This window comes from Lathamus discolor, chromosome 5, assembly GCF_037157495.1.
Source record: "Lathamus discolor isolate bLatDis1 chromosome 5, bLatDis1.hap1, whole genome shotgun sequence".
NCBI lineage: Eukaryota > Metazoa > Chordata > Aves > Psittaciformes > Psittacidae > Lathamus > Lathamus discolor.
In genome coordinates this window covers 40,517,263-40,544,633 of record NC_088888.1, presented here as the reverse complement: position 1 = coordinate 40,544,633, position 27,371 = coordinate 40,517,263, and the positions used below count along the sequence as shown (strand labels likewise).

Genomic DNA, 27,371 nt, shown 5'->3' with positions numbered 1-27,371 from the left:
AAGACATTCATAGCTCTTAAACTACAGTTACATAGCTTTATCAACTTAATTTTTGGATGTATTACTATAGAGAAGCCATATTTTGCTAGTTTTGCAAATATTTATGTGCAGATATCTTTTAAAGTGGACTGAAAATATATTGGAATGAGGTCAACAGATTTGTTTACATGCCCAAGTGCTTGCAAGCTTAAGGTCCTAAATTAGAAGAAAGCTCTTCTTTGGGGAAAAAAATCATCCTACATATAAATTAAGGTGCAAGTTTCAAAGTTTTGAAAGAGAGAAGGGAGACGAAATAACTAGATTGACATGTATGTATCTACTTCACCCTAGCCAGACTGACTTTAAAGCTTGTCTCTATAATAAGAAGCCTATCTCTTGCTTTAACTCCAATAAAATATTAAATTACCATACAATGACAATTGTCTTTAAAGAATGTATAAATATGGTATGTGACACTAAGTAACGCTATAGATGGCAATTCTGAAAAGGACTCCTAAGATGCAGCAGACTGCAGTCTGAGTTGTTACTGGATAAGCCCAAAGGCAAACTACAGTGACTTGCCCAGGGTAAAAGAAAAGGTATGACAAAGATTTGACCAGAACCAAGCATTCTGATTCCAATTCCGAGGTCAAAAAGCCACCAAACTTCTTTTATTTTTCCTTCTTACAGACTGACAGCATATTTGAACAGTTACAAAAGTAGAAATAATTGTCCTTTGAAAACTATGAATACTTTATAAAGGCAAAAAGAAACTCCTTTTAAAATAAATAAAAAACACCCCAAAACCAAGAACCAAAACAAAAGAAAACCAAATAAATAAAACACACCTCCCCAAACATATAAACCAAAACCCCCCCGCAAACCCCCAAACCAACAGCATTCCCATGACAACGGGCATTCTAGTGCCTTTTTTCCGCATAATGGCTCCAGAGGGCCTCTAATTCACTTTGCAGCCTCCTAAGTTGTTAGCATATTTACTTCCACACACTTGTTTTCAGATTTTATTTGTATTGTCTTCATTGGTACATTGCCATCAACACAGGGCCCTTCAAAGGGCCTGAACCCTTCCACTGAAGGTAAAAACTGGTGGATGAAAATCCCCATCTCCACACCAAAATTAAAGTAGAAGAAATGATGCATTTTATAGCACACAGAATGTTACTCCATTCCATTCTCACCATTAAGAATCCTTGAGTACCTGAGCTTTATGATACAAAGATCTAAAACAGCGATGTTATTTTATTTCGTAAAGTAAATAAGCAGATGTTCCTATAACATTATAGATTCTATTGTCAGGATCCCTCAATCAAGTTTTTACTATATATGGTATAACACAAAACTCAACTTAGTTTCTTACGAAAAAGGTCAATAGCATGCTATACCAATTATAGAATCATAGAATCATAGAATAGTTAGGTTTGGAAAGGACCTCAAGATCATCTAGTTCCAACCCCCCTGCAATGGGCAGGGTCACCTCACACTAAACCATCCCACACAAGGCTTCATCCAACCTGGCCTTGAACACTGCCAGGGATGGAGCACTCACAACCTCCCCGGGCAACCCATTCCAGTGCCTCACCACCCTAACAGGAAAGAATTTCCTCCTTATATCCAATCTAAACTTCCCCTGTTTAAGTTTTAACCCGTAACCCCTTGTCCTGTCACTACAGTCCCTGATGAAGTGTCCCTCCCCAGCATCCCTATAGGCCCCCTTCAGATACTGGAAGGCTGCTATTAGGTCCCCACACAGCCTTCTCCAGGCTCAACAGCCCCAACTTTCTTAGGCTGTCTTCATACGGGAGGTGCTCCAGCCCCCTGATCATCCTCATGGCCCTCCTCTGGACTTGTTCCAGCAGTTCCATGTCCTTTTTATGTTGAGGACACCAGAACTGCACACAATACTCCAGGTGAGGTCTCACAAGAGCAGAGTAGAGGGGCAGGATAACTTCATGGGGTTTGTAAAACAGTTACATACAGGACTTATCAATGTTTTAGTCCAATGTATTTTTAACTCGCTACATACAGCCAAATTCAGTATTCCACCCCAATTTTTAAGTATTTATATGTTTTAGGAAGCAGAATTTCACAGTTTTTTTAATAAACATCTGACCACAAAGCATGGATGGCAAGTTATGGCACACAATCAACATGTGGCTTGCAAGAAATGGATGTACAGGTCCAATGCTGATGCCGTGCTACAGGACTGGAAGTGTTTTTTGTTGGCACACGTACTGCTGCGTAATTTTAATCCCAAGGTATAAGCCACAGAACATGCAAAATTCTGTGGCTTTTAAACCATATGAGGATCTTAAAAGGAATTAGAGTAGGGTTGAGATTGACTACTCATGAATGAAATATTGCTTGAAAACCTGCATTTTCCCCAGCAAAGGTTACCCACAGGCTATTTTGCCAAGAAAGTTTTATATTACTTCACCCAACACAAATCACGCCTTTGACTGGACAGCAGACTCGGTGCAGGGAATTGCAAGTCCCACAAAAAATGACTGCTCACTGCCTTCACTGACAATGTTCAAGTCAGCAAAGACATAGTTACAGAAATGCTGCACTCGTCTCTTTTAGAGGTCAGGAATAAAGGTGATGACTACTCATCAAAGTAACTGCAGAAAACTCTTCCAGCTGAAACAGCTGGAACAAAAAAGCTCAGTGCCAACCAAAGAACATGACTGTTTGCCATCGACATCAGCCAGAACATCATTCTTTGAGGTTTCACAGCAAGCAGCAAGGGAATGGATTTCTTTTTTTTTTTTTTATAGCATATTGTTTAGTCTATACTGAACCAGATACATTTTACCTTCTGCTGCCAACTGCCTCTGGGAACACTGCTGTGTCAGATGTTCCCTTTAGCCCCCACTTCACTCTGAGCTTTTTACTTTCTGATGACTCTTAAGGAGGGAATAAAAATTAAGGCACGATACAGGCGTATGAAAGTGGCCATTGTGAAAGGGAAACAGGAATTTTATTGCTCCTTTTTCTACAAATGCTGAGGTTAGCTGGGAGAGAGGGATGCTGTTGCAAAAAGAGACAGTTTATCTGAAGAATCCAGGTACCCATCTCATCCAGACAGTCTCTCTTCTAGTGTCAGAGGACAGTCACAACTTTGGAAAGGCTCATCCCAGTATGCTCTTTCAGAGGCTTGCAGTAGCAATTGCTGTTAAGCAATCAGTTTATAATGAATTCACATTCATGCAAAACCCTTGGTCAGAATTGCCAATATCATAAATCCATCAGTGGCCAGAAAGTGTATAAATACAGACATAAAACCTCTCTAAAGCATTATACACAGACCATACTGGGTATCAACTATAGCCACTGAGACTACAGCATAAGATCAAAGCAATTCAAAACAGCAATTGGCTTTAGATATGTTAGAAATTTAATTACTACTTAAGCCCTCAAATATTCTAGGAAGAAAAAAAAAAACTTTTGTTTGGGGAAAAAGCACTTTGGGGTATTTTTCACATTTAATTTTCAAATGCTTGTACTACCAAAAGCTTTGCATTGACACTTCAAGTTTCCAAAGAGCTGTCTTGACGTGCACTTAAACCTCATGGATAGCACCTTAACAGCCGACAAATGGTGTGTGGGTAAGGATTCCTTTCAACACAAGAATGATGATGCACTTAGAAAGGCTGAGAATGCTAGCCCGCCTTCAACAACCTCTGTGTCTCCATCGAACAGCATTGACTCAACATCTGATGGGCATCATAAATCTGTCAATACTAACTCCAGCAGTCACAGAAATGCGACTGAACAAAGCCAAAGTGGCCCTGCCCACACCAGTGTAATGCAGTTCTGCTTTTGCATAGGAAGGGAGTGCCGTGCAAGCTTCTGCAAATGCCATCTGGCTTCTGCATTACAACCACAGCAACGGTACTTGTAATTCTCTCCTTAGAACATATATTAACAAATCCAGAAAGTTGAAAGTAGCTTGCAAGCCAGGATGTCACAACACTGCTTCTCCTAGCAGCACACTCCTCAGGAGGCACAGGTTGGGGGTGTAGGGAATAGTAAGAGGGAGAGATGAAGCAGGGGAGGAGGAGGGGAACCTCCTCGACCACCCTCATACCCTAAAAAAAAAAAACCAAGCGCAAAACAAAACAACAAACCCCAAAACCAAACAAAACCCAACCTTGCTAAATAAGCACAGATTAGAATCTCTGGTCAGAGTTCACCAACTAAAACATTAGCTTTCTTCTCCAGCACCAAAGCACCTACTTCATGCTACAAATTTCAGCACAGTAGGTAACAAAACGAGACACATCAAGCTGAAAAACACAGCAGAGCTGAGAGACCTGTCAGTTTTGTTTTGGTGAGAAATGCCAAGATCAATTCCTTTGAGACAAAATAAGACACTGGAATATTCTAAATCACAGGGGGAATGCTGGAATTTGCAAATGGCAAAGCCTGAATGGTTCAAAAGACATTAGAAACACTGGTTTCAAAGCTTCTGTCTTAACCATGTCATGAAGCATTTCAAAGTATCCAGCATGTGTCCTAATCTTTACAGGCTACCAGCAGCAATCACAAGCGAACAGTAAAGCCCAGCTGTCAGAATGGGAGAAAGAGAGGATCAAGTAATCGACACAGTGAAGAAATCGTATCATAACTGCTTTTGCTGCTACTTTTGGAAGAGTCATGCTGGTGGGACACTGAACAGTATCTGTCTCATTAACTCCAGTTTGCTACTGTAGGAAAGTATAAATACAAGAGTTTAAAAAAACCCCAACAAATCCAAACCAGTTTACAACAGCCTTCTGACAACCCAGAATGATGATTTTGAAATTAACCAAAATTATACAAATAAAAAAAAAAAAAGTAGCTTAATTTTATTTTCTGAGACTTAGTAAATACCCACTATACATTATATTACTGTTCTGGATACCAGTGCTGATTTGTATGCTTTTAAAAAAAAAGAACATACTTAAGTTCAGAGCTTTAGGAAGGAGTAGCAGAGAATCAGGCTTTACAATCTGTTCTCCTGCTTTGTGACCACAGTATTTATGTTTTTTATATTAATGTGTAAATAAACAACTATATCTTTTGTTACAGACTGGTCTTGCAGGGCACAGGAAGCTTATATGGAGAAATGTTAAAGAAGAAAAGAAAATACAGTACGCAAAGCCAAGCTAAGGCTGGTTACAAACATATAGATCCAGGTTTCATTGGAGCTGCTGACAAGTAGATGAAAACATTCTGGTTTTGAATAATCTTATTTGTCTCACTAATTAGTGAAATCACTGCAAAGCCAAGTCTCCTGACTCTCAGCATTACTGTTACCAAATGTCCTGGTAAGAGAAAGCATAACTAGCTTGAAGAACAACAGATGAAACTTTGGGAAAAGTGGGGCGTTCATTGGAAGCAATTCTACGTACAAAAGCCATAAGAAGTTCTAACATTTTAGCTAACATTCAACTAAATCTAGCAAAACTGTGGAGCACTTCCTTTCTGTCAACAGTGAAGTAAGGTCACAGACATCCTGGAAGTCCCCTTACGCCCTTAACTTGGCAAAGTTCAAAATTTCGTGTCATTTCCTTTAAAAAATAAAAGAGAAGATGACCGCAATCAGCACATGCTCTAAAAGTAATCTTGTAGGACCTGAAATGGGGAAGAGAAGCAACATTAGACTTCCATATTTGAGAGACAGTCAAACAGGGGTCACATGAGGACCCCTTAACAACAACACAGAAATCTCAACATCTACCTACCCTTTTTATTTTGCAGTTTTCAAAAGCATAACCTGTTTCAAAGGCATGAGTATATGAAACTGTGCTTATCATACCTTTTCCAGTTTTGTCAGCAACTCACGTAAACTGAAGTTCAGGCCAATCATCATTAAGTGTCCCTCGAAGCCTACATTTTCCTTGTATGTCCTCCAAGCCAGGTCTATAGCTTTCCAAAGGTTCCTCTTTTTTTCCCACCTACACTGTCACAAAACCCTCCAAGAGCTCTTGCTCGTGCCCCTCTCCTGGGCTGTGTTCCCCCGGGGGCAGTTCACGCAGCACCATTGTCACACCTTCCCTGTCCCCACTCCTTCCCATGGGCTGGGTGCCTGGGCTAGAGTCGCTGATGCCGGGTGATGCTCTTCGCAGTTAACCTGGCCCCATGGGACTGTGGGGATCTCCTTGTCTCCACACCCAGCCAGGACTGCCTCCAGCTCACCTTGGCAATGGTTTCTTGCGGGCCCCAAGCTCAAAGTTTGATCTCAATGACCTCAAGCAAGAGAAGCTATAATCCGTCGGTATATGATGGATGCAGAGGGTGCGGAGGAAGAGCAAGTCCTTCCATGTTGCTCCATTCCAAGTTAAAAAATAATAAAAAAAAAAAATAAAAAAGTAAAAAAAAAAAAAAAAAAGAAAAAGAAGAAGAAGAAAAATCCCCAACGAAACTTCTGTTTATAGAAAGCACCAAAAGCCAGCTTTTCAGAGAAGTTGAAATGGGATGAGGCACACTTCAGCCTAGGAAACACACCAGTGTGACCAGACAGGAGCCCACCTCTCCTCTCCCTGCCTCCCTTGCAGCTGGGCTGGTGTTGCTATGACAGTAACCAAGCCATCTCCAGCCTGCTTCACTTCACCCACGGGATGCTGCACCACAGAACAGCCAAGGCCTATTAAACAAAATCTAAAAAGTCACTTCCTTCCTTTAGGAAAGACATAAAAAAAATCTCCAGCAAAGGGTCTTGCTGCAACCTCTAAAGCGTTTGCTGGGGATCTCCCCCTTTGGCGCTGTCTGCTCTGACAGCCGTGCAGTAATCTATCCCCAGCATTTGTTTATTATTGTAATCAGCATCCTCCCTTCCAGCAGCCCTGGTGCTGCTCTGAAGCCAAGCACACTCCCCCTTCCTGGAGGCCTCCCTGCTGGAAAACCACCACCATCACCCCTAAGGCTGCAGAAACCCCAGACCAAGAACCCACACTCGCCCCTCTTCCTTCCCCTGGAAAGGGAAGGCAGCTGTTTAGTCACTGGACAGGTTTTGGAGCTGTAAAAGCAACTAGTGCTCCACAAAGGCAACATGCACCCGGCTGCTGCTCATGAGGGCAGGCTTGGCGCAGGCAGATTGTTTTCACATGAGCCTTTGCTCACCCGCAGGAAACCTGACACCCCAAGGGTGGCTACTAGGAAATCACTCCATTTCAAACCATTCCCACTGGAAACCCTGTGTGCATGTGAAGGCCTATTTAAGCTGCTATTAATGCTTTCTGTATAACCACACACTACTCAACTGCTAAAACCAGCTTCAGCAAGAGTTGCCAGCAAGCCAGAAAGTGCATAATTAAAACCAAACCAACAACCCATCACTTGCAAAACCCATTACAGCCAGTTCTCCTATGACCATGTTGGGTATCATGTGTTGCTTTTACTTTCTGTTTATTTTCACCCAGCTGTCATATGAAGTATCAATAAAGTCACCAACGGCAAAATTGTCTTTAAAAGTATTCTCAGCTGGTGGGTTATGCTGATATAGCCACCATGGGCTGGGATTTTTAAAAATGTCTGGAGGGAAAAGAAAATAAAAAATAAAGAAATATTGGCATTAGCAGGATTTTTGCTTATTTTGTTTGTACTTCAAATGTTTTACATGGACATATTACACAAACTGCGGAAGTGCTTGCAAAATAAACTGAAAAAGGTTTTCCAAACAAAGGTAGTCGAACTTCACCAGCTTTAGTGCACAACTGACAAGTCAACACAAACTATCTGAAATTATTCCACTGCTTACAGAACAAAACACCCAATTTTTAATGAGACAGTATCTAAAATTGCATTCAAACCTGTTTGTTTTTTTAATTAACCACTTACAGAAGAAAGCAAAACCACAACACACTGGAGTGAAAAAGTAAAACCATCCTGCAAGAGATTTAACCACAACCTCTATTTGAGAATCTCCTCCTTCAAGACAAACACAATGTTTGGATCCTGATTCCAATACACACTAAGGCTTCTTTCTGCTGCTCTTGCAGGGAAAAACCCATGCAAAACAGCAAGAAAACAGCATTTAAATCCATATCAGAGGTGCTAATGCATATGAAATGAAAATGGACGTCAGGCTGGATTATAATAAAAGTAACTCCAGAACTGTATCCAAATATACAACATTAATTTTGCTTTTATGCTCAGGCTTCATACTTAAATACAGTGCTTCCTAATTTTCTTTTGTCATCAAAAATCACATATTCTAGGTCTTTCAATACTATTAGATGCAAATGCCCTCTGATATAGATCGATACAATTTTGAAGAATTCTGTAAAAGGAAATCAAATGTACATACACAATGTTGGATCAATGCTTCCAGTAAAACAGCTTTGAAAACTGTACTGAATAACAGCTTTCTCAGTCTCTCTTTCACATGAAAGCACACTGCAGTATTTGAGAAATTCTGAATTTGTAGACGAAACATAAAGTAGCTGAAATAAGCTCTACACTGACACGTATCGAATATAGTCTTTGAAAAGGCAACAGTTCTGTAGACATGACAATGTTGGATCATAAGCTCCAGAAATACAATGTACATTTTATGACAGCTTTACATTACTTGTTACTACTAAAGTTTTCCTGATTAGCTTTATGATAATTTTCCATTAAGATGACTCTACATCCATTGTTGGCAATGAAAATTTTATAGTGAAAACTATAGTTCACACACAGATGAAAAATTTGAATGCTAGGGTCCAAAGAAATTCATATTCTGAGAGCCTAAATCCTCATGCAAATATGTGAGCCCTGATACAAACACACGATCTACACCTGAAAAGGAGCAGAACACCAACAGTGCTGTTAACAAAGCCTCTTTCCAAAATCCTCATATAGATACTAAAATCCACAAATGGGAATTTAAGACACTGAAGAGCAGTATACTGCCAATACATTGAAGGTACTGCTGCAGAAGATCTGTGTGCAATGGAACTTCTCATCACATTTTGGTATTAGAGCAGTTTGGTGCATTTTCTCACATCTTAAACAATAACGTGAAACTGGATAAAAATAATACAACCAGCTAGCAGCACTTTCTAGTCATTGTCGAAGTTACTAACAGCAGCCTGCAAAATGCAAGAGCACTTGAACAGAAGAACACTTTCATCAATGGTGGAAAAAGGCAGGCCAGCACAGCAACCTGTGACACACAGCTATGATCACATTTGCTAGCAACTGGTTTTAGGTGTGGGTTCCGAACTGTACACCCTGCCAATCCAGACTTAAGAGCCTCATCAATTAGCAAAACAATACAGGAATTATAAAACTAAGAGCAAAATTCTACATCTAAGAACTTAGTATTATAAAGAATCAATAACTCCCCCTATTTTTTATCAAGTATAAATTCAGAAGTAACTGAATGTCAGGCTACTGGAAACAAGTGAATCAGAAGAATCAATGAAACTGAAACCAGGGAAAAAGAGGGAAAAAAGTTATCCCACTGCCTCTGGAAAGAAAAATATCTGATCAACTTAGAGATGATGTTATACACACCTCTAAAGCCCAATTTCAGAAATGATAAATGGCTTTCAGACTTTGATCTTCAAAACAAGATTAAGTGCGTACAAAGATGCTATAAAGAATTCGCTTTATACTTGAGATGATGCACAAAAAAATGCAAGAAAATTGTCATACTAAGCACAATTTGGCTTTAGAAACAAATTAAAGAAAGAGAAAATAAGTTGGGGAGGGGGGAGGTGTTTCTAGGTGAAAAGTGGTAAAATAAACAGCAGCAACAACCTTAAGAGTGAAAGAACCGTGTTGTTTATACACAGATATCTTACGTGACTCACAACAACCAGCAAAAACAACAAAGAGATAAAAAGAATAGTGTTTCCTTGTGCAACTCAGATGTAAAGGACGCAGAGGTCAATAGGTGGTTACAGCAAATCAATACACCCTGGTTTCAACTCAAGACATGCAGCTTCAGGCAAGAATACAAAAACTTGCTTGTTCATAAGCACCATGGTATTTTCTCCTGCCCTGCAAAATACCTAGTGTCAATCTGATCAGACCAGGAGGGAGAGCTGCCCTCTCCCTTCTACAGTAGGTCACCATTTAAAATACCGAGTTAATACATAGCTCCAGAAAGGTCAGTCCTACACTGAGGCTCATTATCAACTGAACCAACACTTAAGTTTCACTAAGCAGAAGTCTTCCAGCACAGACCTGCTGATAACCTCTGCTGGAAGCTAAATCCCTTAAGCAACAGAGTACCCCAAGGATCAAGAATTCATCGAAACAGATGGACAAATCAAGCTCGCTCAATAAAGAGAAACAAGCAGAAAGATAACAGAAAAGTCATGTAAATATGATTGCCCAAATTACTAATTAGGTATCTATTACAGTGGTGATTGCAATGCAGATTATGAATTAAATGAAAGGGTTGGCGGAGTTCCAAGACCTTAAAGTCAAAGCACTGCACCAGTTTGACTTTTTCGTTATGTGTGTCTTTAAGACTAGAGGGTATCAGTTTGCCTTGGGGAGTTATTTTTGCATGGATTCACCAATCACATTCAGTGGCCTGCCCTGTGCAATACTTGCCAATTCAGCCATACAGTTCTGCATTAGGTAAAGCACAGAGAGACTGTAGCCTTCCTCACAAAATGGGGTATGAGACAAGACTTTCAATCTCAAGAACAAAATTTATTAGATTTCTAGATGAGATAAGGTAGTCCTGGTGACAGGCAACGCTTCATTGCCACGAAAGATTAGTAAAGGACTGGGTGGTTTGTGGTGGTTTCCCTCCTCCACCTCGCTTTTAACTTCTTTGCACAACACATGGCTTTCAGCTTTATGAATCAACCATGATTTTTTAATGTTTTTGACCTGAATGTAAGTTGTGGTTTAATTTCTTTGAACTTCCCAGAAACACCCAGCCTAAAACCTACTACCAGTTTTTACACCCAGCCTAAAATATACTCAAAACACAAAAATCTGAAAGTACCACCTCATACTTGGTGTATATCTAGAAGAGATTAGATGTCAAAGGGAAGCATGCAGGGAAGAACCATGACTGAACCCATTTCAGGCACGGAGCTATTAAGAAATTTACTGTATGACAGACTGACACTTAAATAACACTTGTGGGACTGATCAGAACATGACAGTTTTAATCCTGTCCTTAACTGACAGAATGATGGAGGCAGAAGGGAGTATGGATGAAATCTGGCTTTCATGCCCAGCATGTATTTCATCATCAGGTGTTACTTCCTAGTTATTACTGGTGACAAAATAAAATGTTCCTATTGATCAGTCTATAAAGAGTTTGCTGGGGAAGCCACCTTCCAAAACTGTTAGGTGCCTTTCCTCCTGGTTTTCACTCTTCATGTAGAAGATAATCACACTGGAAATCAGCAAGCCACAAGGCACTTCATGGTCTTTCTGTCTTAAACAGCATCTTTAACTCTGCTCTCCTCGCACAGAAACAAAACAAACAAGTTGTCTTAGATGTACTTATTAGCACTTTTATTAAACAAGGTGAAACTGAAAAGAGGGTGACTGTCTTAGTGGAGATGTAACATGACAGACTGCCAAGGCAGCACACCTGAGGAAAAGATTATAGAGTGCATTAACCCACAACCCAGAGTAAGCATGCAGTTTCCCAAGTTAAAAACATGGAACTTTGAATGTTTCATCCCAACCTGAAAATGGAATTTTCCTTAAGAATTTCTTGACAGTGATGAGAACAGTTTTACAGTTCCCTGACAGCTTAGTCCAAGAAAAGCCTCATTAAATCCATGCACAATACATGGGCCAATTAAATACACATCTTTAAAATCATTTGCTACAAGATGGGCTTATGTATGTATTTATTACGTGGTAAAGGATACATTTCTTGCAAGGCATGTAAAAAAACCCTGACCGATGAAAAGCTGATTTACTAGTTTTTAGACAAAAACTCAACCCGAATAGTGGAAAGACCATGAAAATCATGTTTTAATTGCAGAGTTTATCATAAATAATTCAGAGAGTGTCTCAAATTCTATAGCACTAACTCAATACCTGTGGATTAAAAATCTCATTCAAATAACATATCACAGTCTCTTCCTACTTTACCGCTAAGCAATGGCATTAGATTCAAGCACCTATCAAGGATACAGTGCCATTACAGTTATACTGCATAATTTACTATTTTGCCACACTCCAAGTACACAAGCACAACCTTTTGTCTCAGTCTGCCTGTGTATTATTTTATGCTCTATCTTGCCTCATATTCTCAGTTAACTAAGTGGCCTTATCTTTCAGGAATAAGAAGCATTACGTGTATCTAGCTGGTTTGGGCTTTTTAGGTTTGTTGTTGTGGTTTGTTTTTTTTCTTCACTCCACAAGGAACTGGACTCTCCCCATCCAATGTGAACTCTAATCTGAGTCATAAAAAGTTGATTCAGCTGTAAGGTTTTTAGCCGTGAACTTGAAATACTATATTTGAATATAGTCCACATATTTGCTGTATAAAAAATAAAAAAAGCCTTTTGAATTTCTAGCATAACTATTAGCAAGATGATAATCTGTATTTAAAAAGATGTATAAAATGTGTAATTGGTATTATCTGAAAAAACTTTTCATCTATGCAGTCAGAATGCTCATAACTTTTATACAGAATTGTGCTTTTATATCAAGTTTAACATGCCATAGCAGAACAGCCATAAGAAAATTACTCTTGTGAATATAACAAATGGAAATCTACTAAATAATTTCACCAAACCACAGGGGCTCAATCTCCTAATCTGTCAAGAGCTACCAATGTATACCACACTAATTTACCAAGAAGACTGAGGGTTTGCTTGTTTCCCAAGTTCACTTACAAAAGATCATTGACTCTGGACTACAGGGATGTTCCATTAACATTTAATTTAAATTTTTTCATGCTGTGGATGCTGCACGGAAGCAGCAACCCACAATGCCTCATCAACCAAACTGAACTTTTTGCTGTGAGTGGAGAAAGTAAAGTAATACGTCATGAAGGGATTACTTTAAAAGCCTTAATGACTAATACCATAGGACAACCTTGTTGTAATCTAAATTCTTTTTCAAACAATGGGATTAAATCCTAAAAACTGGTCATAAAACTGGTGTTTAAATTTTGTAGCTCAGAAAGAGTATTAATTCTTTTCCCTAAGTGTGAAATGATCCCCTCATCCAACTCATTGGTTATGTAATTTAGATGAATAAATCACATTCTTTTACCACATCTAGTGTGTAATGATAGTGCTGAAGCTGCCAGGTACACCTTAAGGGAGAATAGGATTGGAAGTCTCAGGAAGTAACCATCTAAAACATAGTTGTGACTCTTCTGATGTGAGGTGCTTCAAGTTAGATGTGTAAAGCATCTAGGAATGGAAGAGAAGGTACCACAAAGACTGGAGAAGAGCAAGAGTGCAGAGAACTTAATTTCCACAACTACCGCAAGCAGGTCATGCATAGCGCTGAGAGTCTTCATCTGTTCAAAGCAAGCACTTCTAAACAGGGAATGAAAAGGTAAGAAGCCACCCTCCTCCCATGAATATGACAAAGGAAGGAGATTTAGCATGTCTTTTAAAAGTTACAATAAATCCTTTCCTCTGCTCAGCTGCCTGTCCCCCAGTACCTGGCAGCTGTTATGATTTCCAAGCTTAAAATTGCCTCCAGGCACCCATGCTCACAGCATAGTACTTCTCTACACCTACAACACGTCTGCTACAGGAGAGGCATAACTGAGCTCAGTATGCTAATACCTGCTATTTTTCTTCTTTTTGAACTTCATCCTATTTAGCATATTGGGCAAATCTTTTCCCTGGAGTAAACTCCCAGTGACTGCTCTGGCAGGTGACGCCCGTCATCTCTACTTTATCCTTTAAAGAATTTGGACGCAGTAAGAAGTTTGCATAGCTATCAGGGATTACAGAAAAATACAGTTACAAAACTAAGGTGGGAGAATTGATATTTCAAGCATTTTCAGCCAACTAACTTGACTGTGTTCCATTTAGTTTGTGAGCTTGTATCTATGCCTCTGTTTACTTGTTTTTATCTACTTTGTGTCCATTATGCAGTTAGGTGAATGCTCTCAACCACATTTACCTCAGAATCCTCTCTCAAGATTAAGCCCTATAAACAGGAAGCAACTCATCTGGTTATTACCAAATTTAGTAAATGTTTCATTGATAAATAAAATAGTTCAGCTAAATTCCATTAGTGAAGTTGCCACCAAGTGATTAGGACATAAAACTCCAGAATCATCAGGGGCCAGAAAATGAAATCACAGCAGACCTATGATTAATCAGAAAAGAGATTTGCATCCCCTCGAGAACACTGTTTGATTCTTTCTGCAAAAAGTTCTTTTGCAACAACAAAACTGCCTCATGTCCTCCTCCTAAACCACTGCTGAAGTTAGATTCGACACTGTAAATACAGTCCACACAGCAGCAACATCTGGCTCTAGAGACACGATGAACAAAATCACTATAGCACTTCAAATTCCCTCTCAGAATTGAAGAGGCTGCGCATGAAATTCCCATCTTTCTATTTCTAGGAAATTTACACTTGAATCTTTGGTCACAAAAACTCCTACATGTCACCTCATGAAAACGATAGTGATCTTACTGTCTAAACATGCTCATAACACTCAATACATTTATATATTTTAACTGCAAGATATTTTGTGGTTCATTTGCTCTCTCTTCACTTTTTTACTCCTCATCTTCCTCAGCATAAGAATACCAAAAGCAGGGTAGAAAGCTAAGGGAATAGAAAACAATCCAATAATAATCTGTGTTAGTATAGAATATTCATGAAATGGAGAGGTTTATTAGCTTTCAAGTAGTCAGAAATATGCATTATAGGAGTTGACTTGTGACAACCATTGATGATTAAGTGAATGCATTCTATCAGTTTGGCAGCACAAACAGCTTTTAAAGCTGTCAGATAATGCAAGCTATACTTTTAGATTTTTTAAAATGTAACTAACATGCAAATAAATGTGACTAAATTTTTGTGTTTCAAGGGCTACCAGGCGAAAGCAGCTATTTTGTGCATCAGAAGTGGAAGGGTGGAAGGAAAGTTAGAGGCTTTAAGGGTTCCTTGGGTTTTGTTTCTGAACTTTTAAAATAATTGGATTTTTTTTTTATTAATTTAGCTTCTCTGGTTTTATCATAGCTAATATTTTTACCTCTATCTCTACTGAACACATAAAAAGAACAATTCTCTCTTTCCTCTTTTTTAAACTTTTTAAGGTCAAGTTACATAAGTACTACTAAGTGTTGCAGCTAATGTAAAAAGCCTTAAAATGTAAGTTCTGATCAAGAACCGCAAATGCTTAATGCTGTTAAGAGATGAAAACATTCTATTTTGCAGCTAACATGAAAATGGGAAACATCATTCTCACGTTCCTTGCTTAGAACTCAAAAACATGTAAGGAACATGAGAGAGATCTCCACGTGCAGGAGTGACAGTTCTGCTATTTAGAACTTTATATGCACATGTAATCAGAAATTAATTAATCCTGCTTTAATCAGTAAGGGAAAAATGAAACAATGTCATGCAACACTTCAGGTTAAAGAATAAAGGTAAAGTTCAAATTGCCCAGGTCACCTTTAAAAATGCCTGTTTCTGATTGAAAATACAGTTCCAAGGCAGTTATAAAGCCCTACAGTTAGCAGAGACATGTCACATCCAAAGGCCTTAAAACTTAAGAACAGTAAATAAAAGACTTCACTTTTCAGACAGTATCAGAGGGAACATACAGCACCACTGTATGCTGGATTTTATATCTTATCTCCATATTAAAACTTACAATAACCATTATCTAAGGGCTTCCAAGGGACTACCATATGCTCTTAAGTAACAGGACAGTTGAAAGCAGTATTTTTGTCATGCTGCTTATTCTTTTGGCATCTCCTACAGCAAGAAGCATTCTCTGATTGACCCATCATTTTTGCTTTAGACAGGTTGTTTTAATCTCCACTCCCATCCTTTTTTGTTTTCTTTTGGTTTTGTTCATTTTGTTTATTTGTTCTGTTGGTTTTGTTTTATTTTTTCTATTATTCAATAAGCCAATCTCTGAAAGTAATTCCCAGCATTTACCAGAGTGAGAAATGAATGTAAAGTCTCAGCAAAAAAAGCACCTGTTTAGATGCACCTTCCAAAACCACACCATACAGTTCCTATCTAATTTCTTCTAAAGCTGCTATATATGATCTCTAGTAGCAAATTTGTGTTTGCTTATTTAAGTGTAAAACTAGAAAAAAGATATTTTGGCTGCTTTTTTCCTCCATTCATTTGTTTTTTACTTTCAGTATGCTGCCTGATTTTTTTTTCAGTGGAATATGAAGGAGAGACATGAAGGTGCTTGACCAAACTCCACCCTTATTCCCATGAGATAATTCTGAGCTCAGCACAGTTAGATAAACATGACAAAAAAAGCCCAGTCTGCCTTAATGCCTGGTATGTAATCAAGCTTTCTACTTGATAACTTATTCCAATAAACACAGTCAGTTTACTAGACTCATTTTCTGTATTTTCAGTACAAAACCCAGAAAAGCAGATGGATGTCAAAGATTAAGTCTATGGCATCTGTAGAATTCACCTTTAGCATCTGTGGCACTTCTGAATTCAGCCCCCCCACTCTACAAACAGCTCAGTAAGAGTGAACAGTGTGCTGCTGCGGCAAAAAAACCAAACAGGATGCTAGGTTGCATCAACAAGGGCATCACCAGCAGAGATAAAGATGTCATTATCCCACTTAGTGCTTTGAAAGCCACATCTGGAATACTGTGTTCAGTTTTGGTCCCTGCTATACAAAAGAGATGTGGACAGGCTGGAAGGGGTCTAGAGAAGGCCCACAAAGATGATGGAAGGATTGGGAAGCCTGGCATATGATGAAAGGTTGAGAGAGCTTTGTTTGTTCAGCCTTAGAAAGAAAAGGCTCAGGGAAATCCTTATCATCATGTTTCAGTATTTAAACGGTGGCTACAAGGACAGTGGAGACTCCCTTTTTACAAGGAGTCCCATGGAAAAAGCAAGGGGTAATGGGTACAAGTTACACGTGGGGAGATTCCCATTAGACACTAGAGGGGAAAAAAAAAAAGTCACAGTGAGAACAATCAGCCACTGGAATAATCTCCCAAAGGAAGAGCTGGAATCCCCAGTGTTGGACACTTCTAGGATTAGTTGAATAGGGTTTTGGGCCATCTGTCCCAGTCTAGACTGTGCTTCTGCCAAGAAATGTTGGACCAGATGATCACTTGAGGTCCCTCCCATCCAACCTGATATTCTATGCTATGATATGATAACTAGCTCTGTTCCAGGAATCTCAAACCTGTTGTGGGATGAATGAGAACAAGAATGAATATTCTCAGTATGTTCTCCAACTCAAGCTGTTGGTAGTAATCAATGTTTTAAAGGATACACCCTCAGAAAGCTTAAAAACTGCTGCCAATCTGTTTAATTCAGAAGACAGAAGGAAGGCAGAGAATGGGAAAGTCTTAATCATCTTCTTGTATATGCTCAAAACCAAAGCAAAGAGCAAAGGCCAAAACGGGCTGTGTCTAGCATTTTTGCCAGCCGCACACCAGCTCTGTGCAACACATCAATGCATGTAACAAATGCTGCACTGTCACTCCTTAGTCTGAGGTAAGTCAAATCCAGAAAACAAGGTGCTCGGGAGAACAGACATGCATGCAAGATGGAAGCCTGCTAAGGGATTTTATCATGCTCATGCAGAGGTACTCAGAACTGGCTGCTGCTTTTCTTAGGGCTACTGCTGCAAGCACACTTTTCTTCTGAAACATCTCATCTGACTAAAGTTATTAAGCACAGAACCAAATTTCCTTAAAGAAGGTTTATTATCTTTCTGCATGCTGTGCCATTTTATCAACTAAGAGGCTCACATAGAGATCTTATCAGTGGCCTGTTAACAGAAGTAAAGAGCATTTACAATTGAAATTATGATAATATAATATTTACTCTTGAAATAAAATGTAAGCTGCATTATCCATAAGTGCAGCTTTAGCTCTGGCTTGAACAAGAGGCTTATTTAAATACAATATGCCTAAAGCTTTTCTAGCCCCATTTTACTGCTAGTTACTTTACAAGAAATAAATAGGTTTTCCAAATTTATTCAGGCAGAGCTTTCATTGTTTAACATTGGTCAGACGCACCATTTCTACTAAATTATTGTATGCTTTTATTCTCATTCAACTCTCATTTAAAGTCAAGGACTCCACCCACTTTTCAGATGCCTCTGAGTTTGTGCTGGAGAAAGGAAGCTGAAAATTTGCACATAAAAGGGTAAAATGAAGGTTAGAGTCAGCTTCACAAGGACACAAGAACACTGAGTCATCTTATACCATTTGCAATTCAATCCACTTTGGCTTTTGATCAGGTAGCAAATTCCTGAAGGTAGTTTTGGTTTGGGGGGCTTCATGAGAAATTGGCTGGCACTGAAAAATTTTGGTATGAGTGAGGGAAAAATAGACTTGGCAGTCATGCTGCCAAAGAAGAAATATACATGAGCAAGTGTTTGATCCATGTAGGATCAAATCCTGTTGCCCTTTATGCATGTTTAAAGGGCCAGTGAGGGAAGGAAGGGGAAAGAAAGCACACACAGAAAGAACAAAAGAGAAAAAGATCTTCTGTTAAGTTGTGGTGGTGGAAGAACCACTGCACATTCATCTCTGCGTGGAATAAGTAAGTATTGAAATGCACTTTCTACAGAAGACCAATACAGAAGAGCAAGAATGAGTGCACCAGTAAGGCATGGCAGGTAGCACCCATGGTGAGCACACACATTTCAAATATGCTGATCCAAAGAGCTATGAAGGGCAGAGGTCCCTTGCACTTTATATTTCCCCCACTTATGACATACAGTTGGATGAAGGCTAAGAACTGAATTGTCCAGGTCTCTTCTGGTGCTAGAGTTTCATAGAATCATAGAATAGAATCATAGAATAGTTAGGGTTGGAAAGGACCTCAAGATTATCAAGTTCCAACCCCCCTGCCATGGGCAGGGACACTTCACACTAAACCATCCCACACAAGGCTTCATCCAACCTGGCCTTGAACACCGCCAGGGATGGAGCACTCACAACTTCCCTGGGCAACCGATTCCAGTGTCTCGCTACCCTCACAGGAAAGAATTTCCTCCTTATATCCAATCTAAACTTCCCCTGTTTAAGTTTTAACCCATTACCCCTTGTCCTGTCACTACAGTCCCTGATGAAGAGTCCCTCCCCAGCATCCCTATAGGCCCCCTTCAGGTACTGGAAGGCTGCTATTAGGTCCCCATGCAGCCTTCTCTTCTCCAGGCTCAACAGCCCCAACTTCCTCAGCCTGTCTTCATACGGGAGGTGCTCCAGCCCCCTGATCATCCTCGTGGCCCTCCTCTGGACTTGTTCCAACAGTTCCATGTCCTTTTTACGTTGAGGACACCAGAACTGCACACAATACTCCAGGTGAGGCCTCACAAGAGCAGAGTAGAGGGGCAGGATCACCTCCTTCAACCTGCTGGTCACATTCCTTTTGATGCAGCCCAGGATACGGTTGGCTTTCTGGGCTGCGAGCGCACACTGAAGCCGGCTCATGATCATTTTCTCATCGACCAGCACCCCCAAGACCTTCTCTGCAGGGCTGCTCTGAATCTCTTCTTTGCCCAGTCTGTAGCCGTGCCTGGGATTGCTCTGACCAGGTGTAGGACCTTGCACTTGGCATGGTTGAACTTCATAAGGTTGGCATCAGCCCACCTCACAAGCGTGTCAAGGTCCCTCTGGATGGCATCCCTTCCCTCCAACATATCAACCAGACCACACAGCTTGGTGTCATCGGCAAACTTGCTGAGGGCGCACTCAATCCCACTGTCCATGTCAGCGATGAAGACGTTAAACAAGACAGGTCCCAACACCAATCCCTGAGGGACACCACTCGTTACCGGTCTCCAGCCAGACATCGAGCCATTCACCACAACTCTTTGTGTGCGGCCATCCAGCCAGATCTTTATCCACTGAGTGGTCCATCCATCACATTGATATCTCTCCAATTTAGAGAGAAGGATGTTGTGTGGGACAGTGTCAAACGCTTTGCACAAGTCCAGGTAGATGACGTCAACTGCTTTACCCTTGTCCATCAATTCTGTAGCCCCATCATAGAAGGCCACCAAATTGGTCAGGCAGGATTTTCCCTTAGTGAAGCCATGCTGGCTGTCACCAAGCACCTTGTTGTTTTTCATGTGCCTTAGCATGCCTTCCAGGAGAATGTGCTCCAAGATTTTACCAGGCACAGAGGTGAGACTGACTGGTCTGTAATTCCCTGGGTCTTCCATTTTCCCCTTCTTGAAAATGGGGGTTATATTTCCCTTTTTCCAGTCGTCGGGAACTTCACCTGACTGCCATGATTTTTCAAATATGATGGCCAGTGGCTTAGCAACTTCATTCGCCAGCTCCTTCAGGACCTGTAGATGGATTTCATCAGGTCCCACGGACTTGTTCACATTCAGATTTTTAAGATGGTCTCGAACCAGATCCTCTCCCACAGTGGGCCCAAGGTTTTCATTCTCGCAGTCCCTGCGTCTACCTTCTAAGACCTGGGTGGTGCAGTCAGAGCCTTTGCCAGTGAAGACCTCAGCCTTCTCCAAGTCCTGTGTAGCCAGGTCTCCCGAAAGCTTCCTCAGGAGGCCTATGTTGTCCCTAGTCTGTTTTTTTGTTTGCTACATACCTGTAGAATCCCTTCCTGTTATCTTTAACATCCCTAGCCACGTTTAATTCTAACTGGGCCTTAGCCTTCCTAACCTGGTCCCTAGCTTCCCAGACAACATCCCTGTACTCTACCCAGGCCGCCTGTCCTTGCTTCCACTTTTTATAAGCCTCTTTTTTCATTTGAATTTTCCTCAGCAGCTCCTTATTCATCCAAGGAGGTCTCCTGGCCCTTCTGCTTCACTTCCTTCTAGCTGAGATGCAGCACTCCTGAGCTTGTAGCAGGTGATCCTTGAATATCAACCAACAGTCTTGGGCCCCCCTGCCCTCCAGGGCTATATCCCATGGAACCTTACTAAGCAGGCTCCTGAAGAGGCCAAAGTCTGCTCTGTTGAAGTCCAGGGCAGTGAGCTTGCTGCACGCTCTTCTCACTGTCCTGGGGATCTCAAATTTGACCATCTCGTGATCGCTGCATCCAAGGCTGCCCTGGAGTGCCACATTCTCAACCAGCCCTTCCCTGTTGGTGAGCACAAGGTCAAGCATGGCACCTCTCCTTGTCGGCTCCTTGTCGGCTCCTGTTACTTGCAGAAGAAAGTTGTCTTCCACACAATCGAGGAACCTCCTGGATTGCTTGTGCCGTGCAGTGCCATTGTTCCAACAGATGTCAGGGTGGTTGAAATCCCCCATGAGAACAAGGGCCTGCGAGCGTGAGGCTTTTCCTATCTGTCTGTAGAGTGCTTCATCCACAGGTTCTCCTTGATCAGGCAGCCTGTAACAGATTCCCACAGTAATGTCTCCCACAGCTGTTTTCCCTTTAACCCTGACCCACAAACTCTGTAAACTGCTCACCTGTCCCCAGACAGACTTCCATACTCTCCAGCCTATCTCTAACATAAAGGGCAGCTCCGCCTCCCCTCCTGCCGGGCCTGTCTTTTCTAAAGAGCCTGTAACTTTCCATTCCAACACTCCAGTCATAGAAGTCATCCCACCATGTTTCTGTGATGCCTATTATATCATATCCCCGTAAACATGCACACATCTCTAATTCCTCTTGTTTGTTCCCCATGCTACGGGCGTTTGTACAGAGGCATCTAAGCCGAGCTCCAATTGAAGCCGGCCCATTGGCTGGAGCAGCTGGAATGTATGTACATTGTTCCGAGCATTTATTATAGGTGCTGGCAACTGACTGGGTGTGTTTGGATGGAATGATGCCCCTCTCCCCCAACACATCTAGTTTAAAGCCTCCTTGACCAGTCTGGCAAGCCTCCTACCAAAACTGTTCTTCCCCTTCACCAGACCAGCTCCACCAGCCCCCAGTATACCTGGCCTACTAACTTCAGTCCTGTGCTCAAGACACCCAAACCCCTGACTATGACACCACCCTTTTAACCATCTATTGACCTGGCCAATCCTCCTAGCTTTTTCTTGGTCCTCCCCTGTGTCCTGGAGAATTGACAAAAAGACTACCTGCGCTCCAGAGCCCCTGACCACCTCTCCCAGGGCTCTGTAGTCTTTCTTTATGGTCCCCAGTGTACTACTATCTATATCCCTAGCACCCACATGGATCACCAGGAGCGGGTAATAGTCCGTGGAACTTACTAGAGCAGGCAGCCTCTCTGTAACATCCCTGATCCGTGCCCCTGGTAGGCAGCACACCTCCCTTGAGATGGGGTCAGGCCGACAGACGAGTGCTTCCGTCCCTTTCAAAGTAGAGTCCCCTATTACTACGACCCCCCCGCTTTTTCTTTGTAGCGCCAGTAGAGATCTTTACCTGTGCATAATCCGGCTGTTTGTGGTGCAAATACGTTTCCTCGTTAGTCTCCTGCAGGACAGCAAAGCAGTTCTGCGTGGGGACAACAGATTTAGGAGGAAGCTCCTTGCTTTTAATTGTCCTTTTCCTCCTTCTTTTGTTATTTTTCTTTGTCACCAATTCCCAATTTCCCGGGTTGGTGGCCTCCTTCTTTCCTTCATGAGCTGGAGGGGAAGCTTGAGGCGCCTTCACAGTATGGGGCTGGAGCAAGCAGCCCCACTTCCTCTCAGCTACCCTGACATCTTGCAGCCCGCTAATAGCATTCCGCAGCTCAGCCCCTGCTGCAGGAGGACCTCCACCAGGGCGCTCCGAGTGCAGCCCTGCCCATCGTGCTCCTTTCCCTCACAGGACCAGTGCAGGCACTCTCTGCACTCCGAGCTCTGCGCTGCAGCCTCCCCTCTCATTGGCTCTGTCTGGGTGCCTACGCTGGGCACCGCCGGAGCAGCTGGAGCAGAGCTCCCAGACCGGGCCCTGCCCATACGACGGGTGCTCACCATCCCGCTCGCCTGCCTGCGCAAATTGCCTCATCCCGCTCTGCTCGCCGCGCTCCTGTTTGCCTGTGCTCCCTGGGGCAGGTTTTTACCCACTCAGGGCTGGTGCCGCTGCTCCTGGCTCCACCCCCTGTGAGTCCCTGCTCGCTTCAGCAGAGCTGCCAGCTCCTGGGCAGGTCCCGTCGAGGACTTGAAGCTCCGTCGGTGGCTCTGGCTGCTCTGAGTTGAGGCTCCTGGACGCTGATCTCTCCCCGGCTCCGGTGTTAAAGGCGTCCTCTCTCGAGCTACTCACCTCAGCAACTGAGAAAACTTGCTGAGGGCGCACTCAATCCCACTGTCCATGTCAGCAACAAAGATGTTGAACAAGACCAGTCCCAACACCGATCCCTGAGGGACACCACTCGTTACCGGTCTCCAGCCAGACATCGAGCCATTGACCACAACTCTTTGCATGTGGCCATCCAGCCAGTTCTTTATCTACTGAGTGGTCCACCTATCAAACTGATGTCTCTCCAATTTAGAGAGAAGGATGTCACGTGGGACAGTGTTGAACGCTTTGCACAAGTCCAGGTAGATGACATCAACTGCTCTACCCCTGTCCATCAGTTCTGTACTGTTCTATGGTTACTTTAAGAAAAACAGCAAAACCCCAAAATTGACCGTATGCTTACTAATGCAAGATGAAAAATGTGACCTTTCATGCTTAGCTATTTATTGTTTCCTCAAAACGCAAACGAGATATTTAGACATACCAGCCTTGAATAAGGTTCTTCAGGTTGCTTGCATTTCCCAAAGGTGCTACCTGTCATCATCCCAGACCCATTCCAGACTGCTTTCTGACACTCCTCACTACCAAGGAACAAACAATACCCACATATTTGTGCATATGTGGTTTCTCTTCCCTCTGTGCTTCTCACGCACACATAAAAAGAGAGCGTTCAAGAGCAAACAGACTTGGAAAGGAGCAGTTTAGTTAAGAAACAAGCTTGGACCATCTGCAACTCCCCTTGAGACTGCGGACCTTAAATGCAGTAAGCATCTCAGCAAAGCCTAGTGTTTATATAACTAAAGCAAACACAAGTGAAAGCCTGCCTGAAAGGAAATGAAGCCCAAAGAATGATATTCTATAGGTCCAAAAAGTCACTGTAAATGACAAATGCTTCTTTCCATTGTGTCAGACACTTCTAAAAACAAAGAAGCCTTCACTGTTATTACCGCAAGCTAACACTTTCTAAAGAAATTTCTCCTCTGTAACGGGTTGTGCATTTTCCTCCAGTACTCTCAGAGCTCTCCTGGGGAGTGAGCACCTTGGGGTAGCTGCAGCCATCACAGGTTAAGGAATATGTTAATTTAAAACTGAATGATGAATTTCTGAGCTTACAACAGAGTCCTGCTGAAATCAACTTTAAAACCTACACACTAGGGTGGTGATGGAACTATCTTACAGAGAACCAGAAAATAACAGACATCATTCATGAGTAGTAAATTTATAAAGTTCATTTTCTGTATATGGCTGTTTTCTGTTTGTTTAGGACAGCAGAAAGGAGAGCAACATTAGCAATTTTGGTCTAAGGTCTTCGGGGAAAGAGGCTCTGCCCTACTTTGACAATAGCAGTTGCTGAGGCAAATTAAGTCTCTGACAGGGATAAAATGAAGTTCCACTGTTAGCACAAAAGAGCTCCCATTGATTTTGGCCTCTTTCAGCTGGTGTAAATAATCAAGTAACCATAAATTTGACAAGGAATAATTGCTGCCTTGTCCATTACACAGTGTACTCAAAAGGCATTTAAAATCACCTTGAGCATAGGGGAAAGGAGAAAGGAACGCTGAGCTTGGACAGTTCTTCTCTTTGATTAAGCTCTATTCTACAATGTCACCTGAAAGCGCACAGTCATCTTTCAGTGAAAAGGAAAGAAGAGTTTGGTGGTCTAAGAAGGAAGTTTGAAATTTCATGCTCTGACAGGGTCAATGGGCTCTTAATTCTGCCAAAAAGGGAATTTATGAAGTTTCATTTAATCTGCAGACAAGCTCATTTGAAGGAAAGGTGATCTGCAAGCAGTAGACCCAGTGATGCGTGGCTCCCAATAAATTTCTCTCAGTTAAACTTCCACATGGCTTCCTGGAGCCCTAATGAGAGTTTAGCCTGCGATCTTGCAGCCTTTGTTAGTGACACTAGCCTGAGTTTTCTTTAACCTCTTTTCGCGTATGCGCAAGACTTTCCACCAGTCATCTCTATTTCAGCCTGCACTGCCAGTACTCCATTTACATTAAAGTAGCCCAACAGTAGTCTTCTTTATTGACTAAGGCAGCAAACACCCTTCTCCTAAGTGATATGCCACAGGCACCACCCAAGACCAAAAATACTTGTTACTCAACTTCCGCTAACATCCATGCCTGAGGGTTGTAGCAACTAAATACATCTTCCCTGGTCACAGAATCTCACACCATCACTCAGAAATTATTTTGGCTTCAGAACATGCAGATAATCTCTTGCCTGGCTCTGAAATTCTTCCAGCTTTTGGAAGTTGACAAAGCAGCCCTGCACAAAATGTGGGTGTTACCCTCTCAATGCAAACAAGCATCAGGAAAGCATACCCAAATACAGGGAGTACAGCAAATATCTTTGTTATTGCAAGCGCCTACAGACTTCCAGCCCTCTTCTTCAGCCAAAACCAGTATCTCAAGTTCTGTACAATGATAAATTAGTCTTTAAGCTTATATAAAATAGATCTGAAAACAGTTGCTGCAAAAAGAGTTGAAAATTAACACTTGCGTTTCCTACAGCGGAATCTAAGAGTATCCTTTGCAAATATAAAAGGGTCAATCTCCCATAAGGGTGCTACATTCATTGAATAAAAATCACTACACCCGTTTTTTTGGGTTTTTTTTTACCTCTTTTTAGGTAACTGCTTTTGTGATCTTAATGAAATCTAAAAACTTTTTTCCCCTCATTAAGTATATAATTTTGCTAGTGAAGAATACGGCAAATCAAGTTACACATCTAAAATCAGTTTGGATTTGGTTTTATTTAATATAACAGTGTTGCTGAAACTGCTACAAGGAATGAAAGAGGGGTGGGAAGAGGACCATGAATATTTTATGAAGCACACTTAATTCTTTTTTTTTGTGATTTCAGAAGATTTTATATCTATTTTAGCTGTTGCCTCTCAATATCTATTAAAGAAAAAAGTAGAGAAAAGCTGTACTGACCTCAGATATGCTCAAGTAGGAGTAATAAAAAAAGCACTTCCAGTTGTCAAGAAAAGAAAAACAGTTTTTATACAGCTTTGGTGCTAGAAAGCAATAATGTCTGAAAAATATGCAATTGTGGAACATTTTAGTGTATAACTAAACATGAAGCCTAAAGATCAGTAAGCATGAGGATACCAGGATAAAAGTCCACCAGACAAGCTCATCTGACAATTTACATCTCCATCTCTTCAAAAAATCCGAACAACACATAGCCACACCAGTCTGGAAAAGACTTAATGCACTAGGTGAAGGTATGCAGAAAAGAAAAGAGAGAGGAGACAGAAGTAAGAATGACACCTGCTGCTTCTTCAGTGCTTGAAGCCATTTTGCTGGGAGATCTTGTGTTACCTCAGATCAACACCCACCCGATCCTCAAGACTTAGCTATATCAAACAAGGACAATTTGGCTACCACAATTCATTACCACAATTAAAGTACTTTGACATTCATGAATGGAAGAATTACTACTACTGCTACCTTTATTAAATAAGAAAATGAAGAAATAAGATGTTCAGGAAGGCTCGGGTACCCAATTTGGGTTTATTTGCTACATTTTCAGTATGTCTGAAGAGGTTGCTGTTATGGTAGACTTCTAAAAGAAAGCAAAATTCATCCAAAAGATTTTTCTAATATAAAAAACAAAGGACTCCAAAGAAAGAGAGCAGCAAACCCCACCAAACCAGAATGTCGTTTAATAAGATTTACACCTTTCAGCAATGATATTCCAGAAAAAAAATCAAACCAAACAACAAAACAACAAATCAACAACAAGGAAATGCAAATACCTGTAGTACCCTGACCCTTGGAAAACAGGAATGTTTGTTGACTTTTTTTTTTTTTTTTGCAATTTTCTCTTGTATTTAATTTACATTTTGATACTTCTGCAAGTACTGCACGACATTTTCCTGACTGTTAATTTGCTAAAGTCAATACTCACTGAACACACACACAGCCCTTTTGATTGTTGCTTGCTTTTTTTTTTTTTTTTAGGATGGAAAAGATAGTTATGCTGATATGCAGCTGTCCTGCCACAATGAAAATGAAACATCCAAACATCACACGCTTGCTGCATAAACCTCAATCAACGAACACCATGTTTCCCATGTCACCATCTGCTGATGTTCTGGATGGCTAGATAAGCATCTGGTCTAGTCTAAATCACCA

General features: G+C 41.3%; 1 protein-coding gene across 5 annotated transcripts in view; it reads right to left on the bottom strand.

Moving 5' to 3' along the window:
* Window positions 1-27,371, bottom strand: part of UTRN (utrophin) — a 386,987-nt gene that overhangs the window by 130,586 nt on the left and 229,030 nt on the right. Inside the window, exon 1 of one of the 5 annotated variants that reach the window (XM_065680492.1) lies at window positions 5,801-5,895. The exons of 3 other annotated variants lie outside the window; for them this stretch is intronic. In XM_065680492.1, the coding sequence (XP_065536564.1) occupies window positions 5,801-5,854 (54 nt within the window). In that variant the 5' untranslated portion in view covers window positions 5,855-5,895. Of the gene's footprint in view, window positions 1-5,800; window positions 5,896-27,371 lie in introns of those variants that run through there. One more of the 5 variants, XM_065680491.1, reaches the window with a different exon arrangement.